This window comes from Dermacentor andersoni, chromosome 3, assembly GCF_023375885.2.
Source record: "Dermacentor andersoni chromosome 3, qqDerAnde1_hic_scaffold, whole genome shotgun sequence".
NCBI lineage: Eukaryota > Metazoa > Arthropoda > Arachnida > Ixodida > Ixodidae > Dermacentor > Dermacentor andersoni.
In genome coordinates, this window is record NC_092816.1 from 154,398,928 (window position 1) to 154,416,530 (window position 17,603).

The window sequence follows — 17,603 nt, forward strand, 5'->3', positions numbered from 1 at the left end:
CGCTCTGCACCAATTTCTGCAGTGGGTCGCACACAAAGGGGGCGCCACATAACAAATGCTGCCTCGAAAAGGAGCTCTTTCTTCAGCATTATATTTGATTCAGCAAATGCATTTCTCTTTACATTCGATTGCAACGTAATTATATTTTTAACACCAGAATTTAACAACTGTACACCTACTTAGTTACCCTTCAGCAATTACAAATGAGACATACGTTCACAATGGCGAAGCGAACACTGTCCTATGTTTACGTCACTATCTCACTTGCAAAAAAGCTTTGTTCTCAATAAAAGTGACACTCGGACATTCTGGAACCCTATTCCATCACTCCAGCTTGACTTAATGTTCGCCTTTAATACCCCTGTTAAGTTTTGTGCCAAGGTCTGAAAGCAGAAAATAAAAGCATTGGAATGAAGTACAGGCCAGCAAACAATTCTACACCGAACTGCGCAAATCTTATGCAGGAGAAAAAAGCCACAGCTATTTCCCTTACATCAGCAAACAAATGCACATGAATGAACATTATGCTACCCTGCAGGGCAACATGCATAGAGGTATGCACCACTGGGTCACTGTTGTGCTCAGAACATGTAGAAAGAGAAGTCAGAAAACTGTGAACACTTGACATAACAAAGTATGTAGAGACAAAACTACAATACAACATGATGATGGCAAAATTCTGCTGATGACAGTGAAGAGCTGCCTCATCTGTCTGCTAGCATGGCATGACAAAGTCATAGTCCCAAGGAGCTGCCGCCACATGGCAGATTCGCCTTTACAGGGCTTTTTGCCTTTCCAGGTTGATACAAAGAAAACCAAAGTGTCGCTGTCTTTGCTGCAATGAGTGGCCCCATGTCAATTTTCCCACTCCGAACTTCATACCAACCAAAGTCCTGTGCCAATCATAACTCCGAATACTAATCCAATCTACAAAGCAAGTAATTTAGTTGAAACCAAGGAGGTTAAAGAAAAACCACTGGAGTGGAGTGAGTGCCTGTGAAGTGAAGCCGCTGAGTTGCCATCTTGCGGAGGGGTGGGGTGGGGGGCAAAAGCACGGCAGTCACTGCAGCTCATGTGTTTCGGGCCGTTGTATCTCGCCATGCGCGGTGCCGTGCGGGTCCCAAAATGTGCTAGCATGCTCGGGTGTATATGGGAAAGTTGACGCACAAGCAGTTGACATGTTAACATTATTCTTCTCATTTAAATAACGTTGCAGATTAGCATTATCTTGCTCTAGACTAAAGGAAAAATTTTATATTCCAGGCTAAAAGGAAACAGTCGCAACCAAAGTTCCGAGACGCTCCATCCAATGAGGATGGTAAAGCACTGGCAAGACCATAATGATAATGAAGATAATAATGAATACTTATGTTTGTTGCATGTACTCCTACTTCTCATGCTACATTCTCAGTTTTTAATTGTTTTTTGTTCTGACAGCTTTCACGATTGATCAATTTCTACACTGCATTAAAGAAAGAGAATAAATGCTTATTGCATGAATTTTTTTTCTACTTTGCGGCAGCCACATATTGATGCCGTTAAGATAGGAAAATGCCCCAACAGTCGGATAACTGCAATCCGGAGACCTGCAATATGGCTTGCCTCATAGCCCACAGTGTTGCATTAGAACTTGAAAATTCATTAAGGAATTAAAACACTGCTGGAAAAGTTGGTGCAAAACGCTGCGAAGCTCTTGGCAGGCCGCTTCCTGCTTTCCGCAAGATTGCTGCCACCAGCTTCACCTGAGCTCATAGGCCGGCATAGGCGACTTCCACTCCAGCAGATGTTCTTTAACTTCCTTGGTCGGAACCACGAAAAAATTCACCAACGATTACGATGCCTCCTAATGTGAAATTTGAGGGCAGCTTCATACGTGTCTTCATTTTGCGATATATTGGCTGGTGCGGACAATCTGTCTCGCGCGGTACGTTGCAAACGGACTGAAATGTGGCACGACTGGCTCGCTAATTACGAGATCGAAAGAGGCAGCGGTACTCCATGGGTGACGTGTGGGCGCAATTCACAGCAGCCACCGAAGGTAGCCCTCCGCTCATGCAGCGCTTTGCTTCCATATGTGGTATCGGAGGACGCGCTCGCCACATGCCTTATCGATGGCGTCATCGGTGAATAGACGATGCGCACTACTTTGGCGCCATCTCGTAAGGATCGTCGCCGCAGAACATGTTTTGCACAGCACTATGCATTTATTTTCACGCTTTCGCCATATCCTCCTCCTCCATTTTCCTCCTCACACTGAGGTACGCCAACGCTCAATGCAGGAACGGGTGCCTAAGAGCTGTGCTCTAAAGCTTTGAATAAAGCTATTTCGTTATGACAAGGGTTTACTGTAGTTGGCTATGGGTGCCATTGGCTTAGGTCTTGATGGCCTGGACTACACTACTGAACATGCATGATGGTCGAAGTCTGCATGATGTGCGGAGGACCTGTACCATACTGGTATTAAGCGTTTAGACAACCATCACAGTAGGTGATATGCTGTATTGTGCTGCCATGACAAAACCTAAGGTCATAAAGGACAGGAGGGAAACTGAGAGCGAATATGTTGTTCATGCAACCAGAAAGCTGCAGTGAACATAACAAGGCGTAACTGACGTGCTGATGGCTGGCTGATTTGGAAGCTTCTGTAGACCTTAATCCAGAGTTTTCAAAAGGTGTCATTACTAGTGTTTAGCTATGTTGCTTAACATTAAAGGCTAAAGGTGTACAGAAATGCGATATGCTTAATGAGAATAGGCTTGCTTCCACAACACCACAATGCTTAAAGATCTACACAAAAATGCAGTAGCAACAGCTACCTTGTAATTAAGTGTGATGAAGTGCTGATATCCTAAATTTTCACATAACACCACAGAACTCTTCAAATGGGGTGAACATCAGGCTTCGAGTCCCTTGTCTCGGGCTCTTTCATCGCCTCCACTGCGCATCGAAGCACGAGTACAGTTTCAGCTTAATGATTCTCAATACAGCTGGCGAACTCAACAGCGAGTACAGTACATTTGGCCATTGCATTTACTTTAGGCACTCCAAGCACATTTGAACCTGGCAGTGAACCAGAAAAACTAAATGCGGCACTGTGCAAACTGTGCTCGGCAAATACACTCCAAGTGAGGCATTCGTCAACCGCACGCCAAGAACCGATAGTACCCAAGGCAAATGTGGCAGCATGCTTCAGCAGCAAGATTCTTGGCCACTCCTGCACCTTGCAGCAGGTGGCACAAGAAATGCGCATAGCTGCAGCAAAATGAGCGGACATGACGAATGACGATGGTTCCATAAATAAGTCGCAGCACACAAAAGGGGTTGCACGAGGTGGCCGTGTCAGGCAGAAGGCTTAACGGAGAAACTTGACGGGGCAAGTGCCGCTGCCCCAAAAGCAAGATGCTCGTTTTGCAAACAGCGGCAGTGGATCATGTTACATGCATGCCAATTCACTTTTCCTTAAAGGTCCAACAGCTATTATGGGCTCTTCACAGTACTTTGTAGCATTTTTGAACAATCCAACTTGAGACTGAGAGACAAGATGCACACAGCGCTGTGACAGTACCCATAAATCTTGGACATTCTATGACCGCAACACGCGTAGGTTGAATGTCGCCTGACAGTTGACTCTGTGTCACAGCATCTATGATGACATATTGAAGCTGAGACAAAATTTTTTGTGTGTCAGCTATGATGTTTACATTCAGCCAGAATGTGCTGTTTTGACTTAGTCTATGCTAACATACTTAAAAAAAGAATGAAATAGACGATATGTGAAAGTCCGTACGCAGGCTTTCCCACACAGCTGCCTTGCCCTAACCAATGTGGCCGCGTTCCTACGTTAGTAGCGCTGTCAAAGCTGAGACACGTGTTTCTAAAGCTTGGACGGTGCGGGGAATTAACGGTGGCAGGAATGATGTCACCATCCAGCATGTTGGCACTTCAATTACGATTTTAGCCAGAAGTCTGCCATCTTGGTTACGTGAAAGGAAGATGTGTGGTGAAGCGCACTTGCAGATTTTGCATAACGTCTATTGCAGCACTTTATGCGAATCAGGTATTTTTGACAAAGTTCTCCAATACAATGCGCATATCATTTGGCAGGCAGCAGATGACAATGCACAGATGCAAGCTATCACTGCAACTGCTTCATACTTAGGGTGAAACAACATATTTTTTTGGTGCCACTTCCACAGGAAAGCAAGCAGAATGGTGCCTGTCCTGGAACTGTTACGTGCAGTGTTATAGAAACACCGCGCCATGACCCTGATGAACAAGTTTTCAGTAACTTTTATGTGATGAATAGAGTTAATCAACCTGAGCGATAGGGAGTGCCAAGGTGTCCAGGCTCAAGCTTTTGCTACGTGCTTTCCTGAAAAATACGAACATATTGCAGATGTTGGTTGATAGCAACATTTCTACAAAAGATGGCATGATGCCCTGCAGTTGCTCTTGTGAGTCAGCTTGGCAAGACGACTAAAGATACATACTTAATTAAATTGGCCCTGCTATTTCAACAGCAAAGGTGCAACCAATGCAACACGCCAGTATGTATCTTTTCACGACTACATGGGGTGATTCAGGAGGCAATCAAAGAGCACAGGCTTTTGCATCCTCAAAGAAATGCAATCATACCTGCAAGGCTCTACTGTGAAGAAAAAAGAAAACAAATAAAGGCTTGCAAATCAGTAAAGAAAAGAAAATTAGCTGTGAATAGAAAATGCAGGTAGTGTGGCTCCGGGGTCACTAAGAGTGTTTAGTTGTGCTCCAGACTATTCATATTTCTTGAGCGGCTCGGCAACTCTCTCTGCTCTGCCAACTTAGGCCACAGGCGGGACGACAATGGGCAAGATCAGCACACTGTCTTCAGATGTCAATCTCCTGTTGCTCGCCAACAGGACAGGTTGCCGGTCCAACCCTTCCACATCTCATAAAATCGAGCTAGAAAAAAGTATTTCTTTTTTTTTTTTTGGCATACTGACCTGCCTTCCACGCTAAACGGTCACAGAGCATGAGCATGCACTACAACAACGGGAGAAACGAAGCGAGAATGGTGGAACAGGTAGCATTCAAAGCCAGCCCTCAGCGACCGTATCTCCGCAGTAACTGAAACAGATCTCGAAGGCTTTGCTTTCGTGAACAGCATGTGTCGGAAGTGACTTCAGAGCTGGAAACAGGTCGTGGTCATCATGTTTTGGACATGACCTATTGGCAAGCAACAGAAACACTATCAACCGCGCACTTTCCCTGCTTCCTGTTGCCATCTCAGACTTTGTAACAAGACAGGCCAATGCACCCAGTATACAGAGCACATAGGAGCCTCTTCCGAGCTCGAGATGGCACTGGCAAGTGCAGTTCAGCCCGGTGCAAGAATGCCCCAAAATGCCATCCTCCTCATTTTCTTTTTTCTAAATGCTTTAGAACACACACGACTCTACTACTTTGGACTGTTGAAGCTTACTGAAACAGGCAATATGTAGTGCAGGTGTAACGCAGCACACTTTTGATCGCGATCAAGCCCGATTCGAATATAATTTCTCGGTCGGTGATTGGCTCCTTTAGCAAGCTGCATGAGGGAGCCAATCGCCATAGAGCATTTAGATCCAGATTGGGCTTGATCGCGATCAAAAGTGGTCGTGTGACACTAGTATAAGTTACCCATGTTGGAAGCAGTGCTTAGATGGGAAAGGTCGTCTCAAGGAGAGCAAAAGACGGGCGCTCGTTCTTGTGTGTGATGCTTACAATACGGAAAACTTCCAATGTCCCTGATTCGCCGTCCTTCTATAATCTGTCGCTTTCTTTTCTTTCTCTTCTTTTTGGACTCTTTCACGTGCACTAACGTCTACCACTTAGGGTCGATAACAGACAATACTAAAGAGAAGAAAAAAAAATGCCACGCATGACAGGCACGAACTATGGGGTAGCTTTTGTCTAGGATGCACCTGAGGCTCGCCTCTTTTCGACTTCCATCTTTCACCCGTCAACACAAACATCTGCCCAAGACAGCCGCGGCATGACTCCGGACACGTCACTGCGCACAGGTTCCGCCGCACTCCGTTCCTCCCCTCACAGTGGCCTACGAGCAATGTGCCAGCCAGTCACAGATGGGTGCAAAGTCTAAGCCAAACCTCTAGATGAAGGGATGATGAATGTGCACGTGCCCACCCTCCCACCCCAACAGACCAGCCGCAGTGCAATGACTTCCAGTCACGGCTGACGGTCATTGTCCCCAGGGGGAGATGACAATGAGAGGCAGGTTGCGTGAGGTGCTGAAGTGATGAGGTCGATGCATTCTTCTTCCGAGCACTATCGCATGCAGCTTGTCAGTCAACGTCCCACACACACACACACACGCATGTGCTCAGATGTGTGGGCATGTAGGCGAGAACGGCAGCGGCAGAAGAAACAGACGTGCACACGAGGTCTGTCAGACGTCCAGATGCTTGGAAGGCGGGCTGCTGATGAATGGCTCGCTCCACATCCGCCTCAAGTCACCCTGCGAGAAAAACCAAGGTTGGGAACTTCAGCTCACATCATTGCCTAGAAAGCACCTGTCCAGCTTGAAGGAGTACTGACATATCTTTGAGGTTGTAGAAACTCTAACATATGTTCCTTGCACGTAAGAGGACAATACTAGAATGGTAAGTCATTGCCAGCAGTGTGGTGGCAGCCTGGACCTTAAGCCCATGAAGATTATTCCCAGGCACTGCAATCAGTTGACTAGTGAAACCCTTGAAGCAAGTGAGACCAGTCTTTCCTTGCACTACCCAGTGGAGAGCTACATTATCTGGGCGTCTATGGCAAGAGTGACATGACATGATTACATATAAGTTTCAATCAATCTCATATTCCCATGCTTGTTCTCTATTTCTATCTGTCTTATATATGTTGAACCTTGATACAATGAAGCTAAACTTGCAACACAAAACTTCGTTAACTTGCGAATTTAGTTAATTCGAGGTTTTAGAGTTTCAGCCATAAAAACAAATTCACTAATTCGCAAAGCATTCCTGGGGGATAGTATCGTGTTAGTAAGCACTTACAAACAAATCGCCACAAGGACAGCTCATAATATAGAGCGGTTACGAGCGCCAGAGCCTGCGGTGCAAATTGCGCCGAGAGTAATGCATCGACATGGCTCATGGCGTCCGAGATTTGCGTGCGCTGCATCGCTCGGCGCCGTAAATCATGGACACCATGGCTGACCATACTTAGTGTCCATAGCCGGCACCCACAAATTACAAACAAAAGTGTACAATGATACGGATATTCGTCCTGAGCAACAACAACAACAACAACAAAAAAAGACGAAGCATTGATGGCGATATATCGGAAAGACAACTGCACGAAGTAAAAGGGTCATAGCTTTATTGGTGTCACGTGCACTCTGGCAACCATTACCAGATCTCACTCGATGACCGCGAACTCACTGTCACAACGTGCACGAGCACTTCGCACTGTGTCTCGGAAACTTGAGATTATGTGACCGCCAGCATTACACGATCAAGAACCCAATGCGCACCAATGCACCAACCGTCTCGGCTCGCACTTTGCACTCGCCGCAGGGAGATTATCTCCAAGATATGGCGCGTGGCCTGCGCATGGTCGCGTGCAAGGTAGAGATGTGCACGCGATGGGGGAGAGGGCAGAAAGTGATGGGGGACAGTGACAGGGCAGAGAGGCGCACATTTATGCCCTCCCCTCGCCCTCTAGCGCATGCTTGATCATGTCTCCAAGCATTGCAAGCTGTCGCGTGCCCCGCGACAAATGACGCAGCGGTGTTTCCTGCCTACAGCGTCTCGGCACGCGCACTCTGATGCTGTTTTTGCCACTCAAACTTTTGATGTGGAAGGACGCCTGAAATAACTTTTGCCTAGGCGGACATGTTTATAGTTTTTTGCTAGATTCAGTAGCCATACAGGCTCCAAGTACATGCTTCAAATACCTAAACATTTGTTAAATAGAAACCGTGTAACGAAATTACTTCATTAAATTGCAAAAAGGAAAAAAAAACAGTTTTCAATGGAACTAAGATCGGGAAATTAAAATAGTTTGTTACATCGTGACTATTGTTATATCGAGGTTTGCCTGTATATCTGCTCTTTCGGAATGAAAAAGTTGCTAGAAGTTAGCACTGTGTGCATACACTTCTTTTGTCCTTGTCCAACTATTCAAAATTCGAAATGAGACCAGCACCGATCCTTTCTCCTTCCGTGAAGTTCATGTTTTCCTTCTGCCTGCTGCCCATGCGATCAGCCTACTGCATTCAAGTGAGCCATAAACAGAACAGACCACACACGCATGTATGTGCGCATAAGTAAGGGCATCTGGACAGCAAACTCGGTACACGTCCCTCTGGAGCTCACCTTGAGGTAGGCCATGGTCAGCAGCGGAAGTAATGTGAAAGGAACCAGGTAGAGCAGCGCAGGCTGGGCAGCCTTGAACACCTCCGAGGACACCGTGGCCGTCAGCAGGCCTGCCAGTTTAAAGAATTCACATGAAGGCGCAGAAAAAAAAACACCCAGAGGCACAGAAAGGACGAAACACAGTGGTAAACTTCAAACAGGTTTTATTCAGAGAAAAGCATTCATGTTAAACGCAAGAAAGAATTATCACCACCAGCACTGTAAAACAGTTGTAGCAAAGCCAAGAAATCAAATGGTCAGTCAGCATCAAGGAGGGGGGCCATGCCTCAACTGGTAACACGACACTTGAACCCCATGGCTTCCTAGCCTTACTGAGCTCTCTTCAACTGCTATCAAAACAGTCGGCCATGGCCATAAAGGGTGCAGTGACACAATAATCTTGCACTATGCTTCTCTTTGCTTCTCATATGTTGCTGAAATGTAGCAGGATGTAGCAGGGTTTGCCTCTCTGTGCAGTTAGGCGCAAATGATACAACGGTGACGTCATCGAGAGGAAAGACCCACCCAGGAAGTAGCCAATGAGGGAGCAGTGGAAGTAGGAGATCTTGTTGAGGTGGTTGGGCGGCGGCACGCCCGTCTCGGCCGAGCTCAGCTGGGCCTTCTTGTAGGCGTCGTAGCGCAGCACGAAGCACAGAAGCAGGCCTGGCATCACCTGCAGAAACGACACGAGCGTGGCAGCGGCGTTACGCCTCCTCAAACCGGCAAGGGCGACCACGCCCAGATTGAGCTTAGAAAGGCAGGTCAATGTGCTGCTAATCACCAGGCAAATGTCTCTCCCCCTCTTCTCTGACAGAAGGACACTGTGAACTGTGCCTTCAGGCAGAGCTCGGCAGGCAAGCACATACTGTACCGAATCACGAGGTATCGGGCGCAACGAACCTTAAGGTGTAGTTTGCGCACGTGATTGTAGGATACCTAGCACAAATGCGGCACTACAAATACAAATTGCTATTCCACGACTCGTAAATACTTAAGCACGTTGCAGGCCATGACAGCTATGTAATGTACAAAAGGCTCATTATGACCGCAAAGTTTGCAAACATTTGTTGAGAACTCGGTGTCCTCTCAAGCATGTATAGAGCTGCGAAAGTGTGTGCCAATATATTTACTGGTGCAGCAGTCATTGCTCGGTTACCACTGGTGCTAAAAAAATGCTGCGCATGGCAGTTGGTACAATGGCTATTAAACTTCTAATAAGATTGTGACACGCAATGACTGCAGGCATGGTGACACACAAAAAAAAAAAGTGCATGCGTTTAACATCAGTTCATGAAATTTTAAATGTGATAAGCACTTGCAAGACATTTTGCGTTGAAGCGATTTCAATGTTGACTTGGGCGCAATATGCCAAATTACACTACCAAATGACGTTACAAAATTAAGAAGGTATGAAGTTAAGCTATATTAGTAGAAGGCATTTCTAAAACACCACACAGGTCTGTTTTACCATCAGTGGAAGCCTGGTACGGTGAAAAAGATGCAAGAATGAAAGGCACGTGGAGATGTCACCTCAATATAGCCACACCAAGTCTTCGTTAACACTGAAAGATTTTGGAAGGTGCTAGTAGCCACGTTAACAATTCACTTACGAGGGAGCACTATGCTGCATTAAAAAATGGTAAACTTAAACTGAAATGACAAGCTTTATTAGATTTTTCACACGCTGAACGGGTCTGAATACAATCGAATCTCAATATAACCAGCACAGATGTAACAAATTATCGGATATTATGAAGTACGAAACTTGGAAGTGTGTCTTGGCAATATCAGCATGCAATGAATATGTGCTTATAACATATGTCAGAAATAACAAAGACCTTTTCACGTTGGCTGCTACTTCATTTAAATGAAGTTCAACTGTACATGAAGATATGGCGAAAAGTGCCGCGATAATGATGTCCATCGTGCCACAATTCGGGCAACAAATTAAGAAACGGCACATTTGGCCTTCATTTTCTCCACTAATATAACCTATATTTTTTCAACCAAAAAAGCGAAAGTGATAGTTTCGGGAGGAGTGACTTATTAGAATGGGCAGCATATCTTTTAGTGTTACTTCAAGCTGGAAAAGTATGAAGGGGGGAAAAAAAGATGAAGAGAGAGGGTACTCACGATATCACCTAAACCCAGCATGGAGAAGTGGCCACTGCTATGCACACTGCAGCCAAGAGAGGGAAAGAGATGACAAGGATGAGAAAATGTGGCGTGTGGGGGAGGAAAACTTAAACACGTCCCACAAGAAAAAGGCAACGATCCCTTGTATAATACGCGCCAGCACACAATGTAAGAACCCCTTTCACTTGATTGTATTCCTTTCTTATCATCCACCGCTTAAAACCAGTCGAACATGCCAAGGCCCACCCAGACTACTGGTAAAGCTTTAAAATGAAGACAATTGGAACAGACTTGACATGCTGTCCCGGCCAGGATCACTATCACCCTGCATTTAATCAATGAACCAAAATAGAAGTCTTATGTTTTCACTCTATTCTACTCGTTTTCTCTCTAACTCTATTTGGCCTGCCACTACGTATGACATAGGGATCATCGGAAGCCGGAGACATGAATCGACCAACAATGAGCAAATGAGGGGATCCTCAGCCCAGAGCCAAGCGGCCTCGTAAGCCTCTATCAAGTATAGTCCCCATGTCGAAACATAGGCTCCAAGCAGATGTTCTTAGGTATTACTCACACAAGTGTAATAGAAGCAAACTTGAGCAATAAAAGGTAACCAGGAGTGAATAAAAAGATGGTAAGCCTGCATGTTACCATATTGCTGCACAGTAGTATAGCCCACTCCTGCAGAGGAACACTTATAATTAGGGGTGTGCGAATATCGAATATCACCAAATCGAATCAAATAGTGAATGTCCAAATATGCTGATTTCCAAATTGAATTATCTACTATTCAATTTTTTTAATATTCTATATATTTGGTATAGAGGCTCGCACGGCGCCACATGTCATGCGCACCGCGGAGCCCATCGTGCTCGATGCCGCCCAAGCGAGCGTTTCTTTTTGTTTTCGGCCAAAGGGGAGCGTGGTGCGCGAGGGCAGGCTGCCTCGGCTGACGGGGCAGTGGAATTTCGTCACTACAAGCGCTTCCCGACACCAGCCCGATGCATGGATTGCATCGAGCTCGGCGCAAGCGTCATGAACTTGCCGTGACCCTCCAGAATTCAGATTCTTTGACAGGTGGCAAACAACACCGAATGTGCGAACGAGTGGCAGCTACATGCGGAGTGCTGATTGAGTCACGTGATGCGCAGTTCTTTCGTTCGTCGCGCAGATTGGCCTTACAATAACCCGCCTGCGGTAAAGTTGGCATAGTCCTTCTGCATGTTGGAGAAAATCAGGAAAGCAAAACTTTCTATGCAATAAATGAAAGACTGCTGTAAAACACATGTCCACTATCAAACCGAGAACCTCATTGGTATTCAGTACAACAGAATGTCGCTAATTCATTAGCTTCAGAAGAAGAAAGCACTTGATTCTATTCAAGAGAAATTCTATTTATAAAAAAAAAAAAATTTCCAGACCTTCCTATTCTAGAACTGAGCTGTGGTCAGCGCTGGCATATTAACCTGGTGTTCCCATTAATAAGGGTAGACCGCACTGTATAACTTGATCTCTATGTCCCTATGTTATTGACAGCTTGTTTACATTGTTGTTTATGCAATGCTAGGAGACTCCCGAGCATGTGTAGTGCCACGTTTTCTTGCTCAAAATTTGTAAGCAATAAATTTTGTGAAAATTTTTTTGATATCATATTCGATTCGATATTCGGCTTTTCTTTTTCTTGATTCGGCATGATATTCGAATCAGAATCGACTACTCGGTATCCACACACCCCTACTTATCCCCAATATAATTGAAACATTTATCCAATAGGTCGAATTAGAGCTGCGAAAGCCAACAAAGTGCAGAAAGTTTCACAAAAGAGAAATAGTACTGTCATCCACCTGCAAGTAACAGAACTACGCGTGCATGTGTGCGTGCGTATGAGCATGTGTTTTCGGCACGCCTCCATGTCATATCTAGGCCGTAACTGATGTTAGAATGCCAAGTGGGTGCTCCCGTTAACATTAAACGGTTGACCATACTGTACATTACATTTTCAAGATAACCATAACAGAAGATTCCATTTCAAATATTCTGCCATCGCAAATTTACACACTACTGATGACCCACAATCAACATTGCCACAGAAAGGAACACCCATTTTTCTGTCAAGGAATTCATTAAAACCATAATTGTAAAAGCTTCACACTACTTCAAATTCGCCTTCAATGCCACAACAATTAACAAACACCGCGGTGCCATCGAGCAATCGTCAGACATCACGTGGTCAAGGCCGTACAGTGCAGTAACGACTTGCAGACCGTGTGCACTTGAACACTGGCTCTTAGTTTCCCGGACGCAGGTAATGGTAGAAGAAAAAGCACCGTAACTGAAGAGGTCTCAATGTTGATTGAGAGCTTCACATCACAGCATCATAGAACTGGTCACATTTTGTCTCATGTTGACTGGCTAAGTTTTACCATAATGTGTACCGTATGCAATGCTGCCTCTATAAGAAACCCTTTCATGATAGGCAAAATACTCTCTGCGCAGGAACATCGCTGACGAGTACAGAAAAAGCAGCTTCAACAACAGCTTCAACAATTTCAAGACAACCTGCACAGATGGAGCCCACACAAAGCTGCTCTGAAGGGATTCACAACTGTGTATGTGCGAGAAAAAAAAACAATCACAAGAGAAAGAAGGGAATAACACATGCACTTGTGTTTTTGTCTTCTGTCACTTGTCCTTGTTTTCTGTTCATGCTAAACACAGCTGCCAATTTGTTCCCAACTAGCCCACCTGGCTGCGCCTCACTGTGCCTCAACCGCAGGCTGATGAATGTCCCCACAAGTTCAAAAGTCAAGACTCTCCGGCGACATTAAGGACGGTCCTGCGAAGTCCGGTACAACATGCGACCCTCCTCGTACCACATGAGATGCACGTGTGGTTAATCACCTTGGAAAAACCAGCTTTCCAGGGAGCGACAGCTTAGGGGCCTCCCTAACCATGCTGCCCAGGTGGAGCTTCTTGGCAACCAGGCCCACCTGGGGGGCAAAACACAGGGCAGTTAGTGAGTATGCATCACCAGAACACAAGCGCTGTGTGCGGTGCAGTCTGGCTTGGAAGCCAAAACTCAGTTTCAGTTGGACAGGAGCACATTTTGTGGCGGAAACAAGGACAGCAACCCAAAGCCGATTCCTCATCTATGCTTGGCACAAGGTGGCATTCATGAAAGACTACATGACTGTTACCTTGGCCATTTTTCTCTCTATGCTTTTGCCACACAGTTCATGCAAACTTTACATAGATATAGGTATAGTATTCAGTAAGTATGTTTAATCAGAACAATGTGGTATATTAAAATATACTTTGATGCGACATCCTACATATTGGGATATTTCTATGCAAGATTTGTTTTTATTTGGGCTTGCCTTCAGCAGGTTATCTGCCCCTTGCTCTCAAATCAATCTGGTCATCCAGAGCCCTAGTGTTAAGATGCAGCAAGAGTTGTTGGCACCCTGCATGCAACTAGTGAAAATACAATGCAATTCAAGAGGCCACATCAAGTACAACACACATTTGGACAATCAATGTCTTCAAAGACCACGTAAATCGATATAACACCTTAAATGTTTAACTGGTTGCGATATCGTTGTGTACAGCATGGTGTCAAGGTGGCACTGAAGATGACATAAAAGATGAAAATAGAGCACTACTAACTGGAGCCATATTCTCGACCAATCACTTTTATGGACAAAACTTTTGTGTAACGAGGCTTGCGGTGCAGCACCTCATTAGAGTGGTGGGAATTCTGCCCAATGTCTTGGTCAATAGGTATCATCCTAAAGTGACATCCAAAAAGCTTGTTCATACTGAATGCTGGCCCTCCTAGATATTTATTGCACATGAGGGATATATGTGCCGACCGTCATGCAATAGGAAGGAAAAAGACACAGCAAGGAGCAAAACCAAGCAAAACCATCCATTATAGACTTGCTTTTAATAAAGAGACAGCATTTCATTTCTTGACATGATGTCACTGTTATTCTCTGTGACATCCACTTCCAGGGTTTCAGAAAGCGATAGCTAAACAATTTGCTTGGAATGCTTGTTGGCAAAGGATGCAAGACTTGCTAATTGATTGCGTACTACCCACAAGGTCTGGAAATGTGATTATCATCCCTTTAACCATGAACAAACATGTAAGAAAAAAAAAGTTCATGTTCGAGACGTCACATGCACGTGTGCACACATGCATACACACACAGACACCGACCCAGCGCAGAAACCTGCTGAAATCAGATACGTAACCTACGAAAATTCGTGACAAGAAACACCAAACACGCAAACACTCACAGGATTGTCTGCTGGCCGCGTGGCCACTTTGACCATGACATTGGCATTGAAGATATAAGAGGAGAAAAACACCTGCGGAGAGAACGAGACAAAAAGACAATTGCTGCTTGAGGGAGCACACGGGTTGAGCACGGGATGTGGCACCCTAAAACATGCAGTAACTCTACCCTGTCACACCAACGTAGATTATTATTAGTACAGTAACTCTTAGCAGAGGTCATGCCTGAGCTGCTTGCCTCCATAATGACAATACAAAGTGTGAACAGTGACCGTTGAGAAAGCTGAAAAAGAAAGTAAAGGAGAGATTGCCGAGATTAAAGGGAGGATATAACTACCCACGAGTGTTGCCTGCAGATACCACACTGCACAAATATATATTATATATATACATATTCTTTTATATTTTTGCAGAGTTTCGGTGTTGAGTCTAAAGGTTTCTAGCTAAATGTCTTCAGCTGCCGCGGAGTAAACAGGCAGCAAGCATAATTTCCTGATTCAGAGCTGAAAGACAGGGCGAGGAGGAAGTTTGGCACAAGAGCTGCTTTCTTCTGAAAGCACGGTCAAAAGAGACAGACCGATGTGAGATCTCAGGCTGCCGTAGTATGTCACACACACGATGTAAAGCAAATGAGATGTACACCCATGGTTCACATATGGCAGGAGCTGTCTGTACAAATTCCAAACGGAGCCATGGGTAGCTTAGAGCAAAGCCCACTTGCACTTTTCTGCCTGGTGTTCTCTCCTGCTGCTGAATAAGTTTCTGCAAATTATTTTTTATTTTCGTTGATTATGCTTATTCTCTGTGTGTTTTGCACATTTAGACAGAAAAGTTTTAAATTTTGGGGGGGTATTTATCTGTGCCGTCATTGAAGGCTTAAAGGCAAGCATCAAATAAATCTAGAACACTTGACTACCCTTTTAGAATCCCCGCAATGTTTGTTTTATCCACAAGGGATGCCTTAGACACAGAGAAAATTGCAACAAAATGGAGTGCTAGCTTATTCTGTAATTTGAGCATGTGCAAACAATGGGGCACCGAAATCACAAAGCTTTCCATTCATAAGTGCTGTTCACCAGTTGCCACCAGCTTTGACTAACAATATGTCAAACATAACGATTAGCTGGAATCTGCTCTTCCAAACTTTTTTGAATGGATTTGGTACGCTTCGATTACTTCATGTGTCAGCTTCTTATGTCAGCAAGTAAGAATGTTAGCCGAGGCCTCTCATGCAGCCATGCCAGTGGTCGCCTAGGTCATGTTCTGCACGGCTCTACCATGTGCTTCCGAGTCAAAGGCTCAAACATAGAGGGCGCCATGCTATTGCAATCAGTGCAGACACAACAGTGCAAAGAGGTAACAGCAGTGACTTCATCTACAGGAAAACTGAACAAAAACTGGCCACACTTACGTTGCAAAATGCAATGTACAGTAGACTGCCATTAAGATGAACCCAGTCGAGCCAAATTTTCAGGTATGGCAAACAGTGTGTGAACGTTTGCTTGGTTCCCCAAAGACCTAATACAAAGATATTCTGCTTAACATGAACTCCTAATTCAGTTGAGCCAAACTTCTTCTGCAGCCATCATTGGAGCTTGATGCTCGACTCAGCGAGAGGCACAGATGGGCAGAGTTCAAGGTAGGGATTCTACACAAAACACCATTTGCCTTTCATGCAGCTATGAAAGGCAAATGGTGTTTTGTGAACATTAAGGGCTCATTCACACTGGTGATTGACAGAAGTCGTGCGACCAACCACGACGGGCGACCAAAGGGCAACGCACGGTGACCAATGTTCACACTGGCTAGCCCAACCTACCTATCACCACACCGAAATGCCTCGTGATTGACACCATTTCCGTCCGTTTGTGCCACCATAGCCATGCAAAATAAATATAGGCACATACAAACGTTCAGCTCCTGCACTGCTTATTCGTTTGACAGTTTTCTAACAGCAGTCGCACGACTAAAAAGTCGAGCACCGAGCGACTGAGCTTTCGTCGAAAAGCGACTGAACAGTCGCTTTTCGACCAAAGCGACTATATGCGACCGGCCGCTTTACGAAAAACATGGTTGCACGACTTCTTCGAGTTGCCGGTGTCAGTGAGCCCTAACAGCTATGCCAGAGTTGAAGATAATGTGAAAATCTGCAGGGCCAACACTACAGAAACAATAACTGAGGAGATGCTCATGGTGCTTCTGCAGGCCAATAATTATTGTAAGGATAATACCCATAAACCACAAGAACCAGTGGTGTTCACACATGGTGCAGCTGAAAATGACCAGACTACTGCTGTGCGCTTTTCTTCATAAGGGCACTGAAGAATTTTCCGAGCAAGCAAGGCGAGTTGTCGGCTTTTCATGCAAATGCAAAGGTTTGCACAGCGTCCACAAGAAAGAATTATGCAATTGCATAAGGGTTGCATAAAGCAATCCTTTGTATCATGCAAATCCAATGACTTTGTTTTTTAGATCTGGCTTTTTGTTTTAATGTTGTTTCAGTTGACAGATTTATTTTGCACACAGTTTGGTGCAACGGATCTGAGTTATCGTAGATCTGCTAAAACCAACTTCTGATAAAACAAATAAATGTTCATAGTCCCTTTGAATTTGTATTAACAAGAGTCTACTGAAATGAGCTTTTGTTATTATCAATGGCTGACTGCAAGTTGCCAGTCATAAATGGAAAATGTTACATCCAAGGGAGGTGGCATCACATTTTCTCAGCAGCGGTGGTAATCCTGTCCTAGTCCTATCAC

General features: G+C 45.0%; 1 protein-coding gene across 1 annotated transcript in view; it reads right to left on the minus strand.

Moving 5' to 3' along the window:
- Positions 1–4,954: 4,954 nt before the first annotated feature.
- SppL (signal peptide peptidase-like protein) overlaps positions 4,955–17,603 on the minus strand; it is a 112,634-nt gene continuing 99,985 nt past the window's right edge. The window contains exons 8-13 of the mRNA XM_050172894.3: positions 14,847–14,918; positions 13,446–13,534; positions 10,539–10,584; positions 8,931–9,078; positions 8,367–8,476; positions 4,955–6,496 (exon numbers count right to left, since the gene is read on the minus strand). Of these exons, the coding sequence (XP_050028851.1) occupies positions 6,428–6,496; positions 8,367–8,476; positions 8,931–9,078; positions 10,539–10,584; positions 13,446–13,534; positions 14,847–14,918 (534 nt within the window). The 3' untranslated portion in view covers positions 4,955–6,427. The remainder of the gene's footprint in view (positions 6,497–8,366; positions 8,477–8,930; positions 9,079–10,538; positions 10,585–13,445; positions 13,535–14,846; positions 14,919–17,603) is intronic.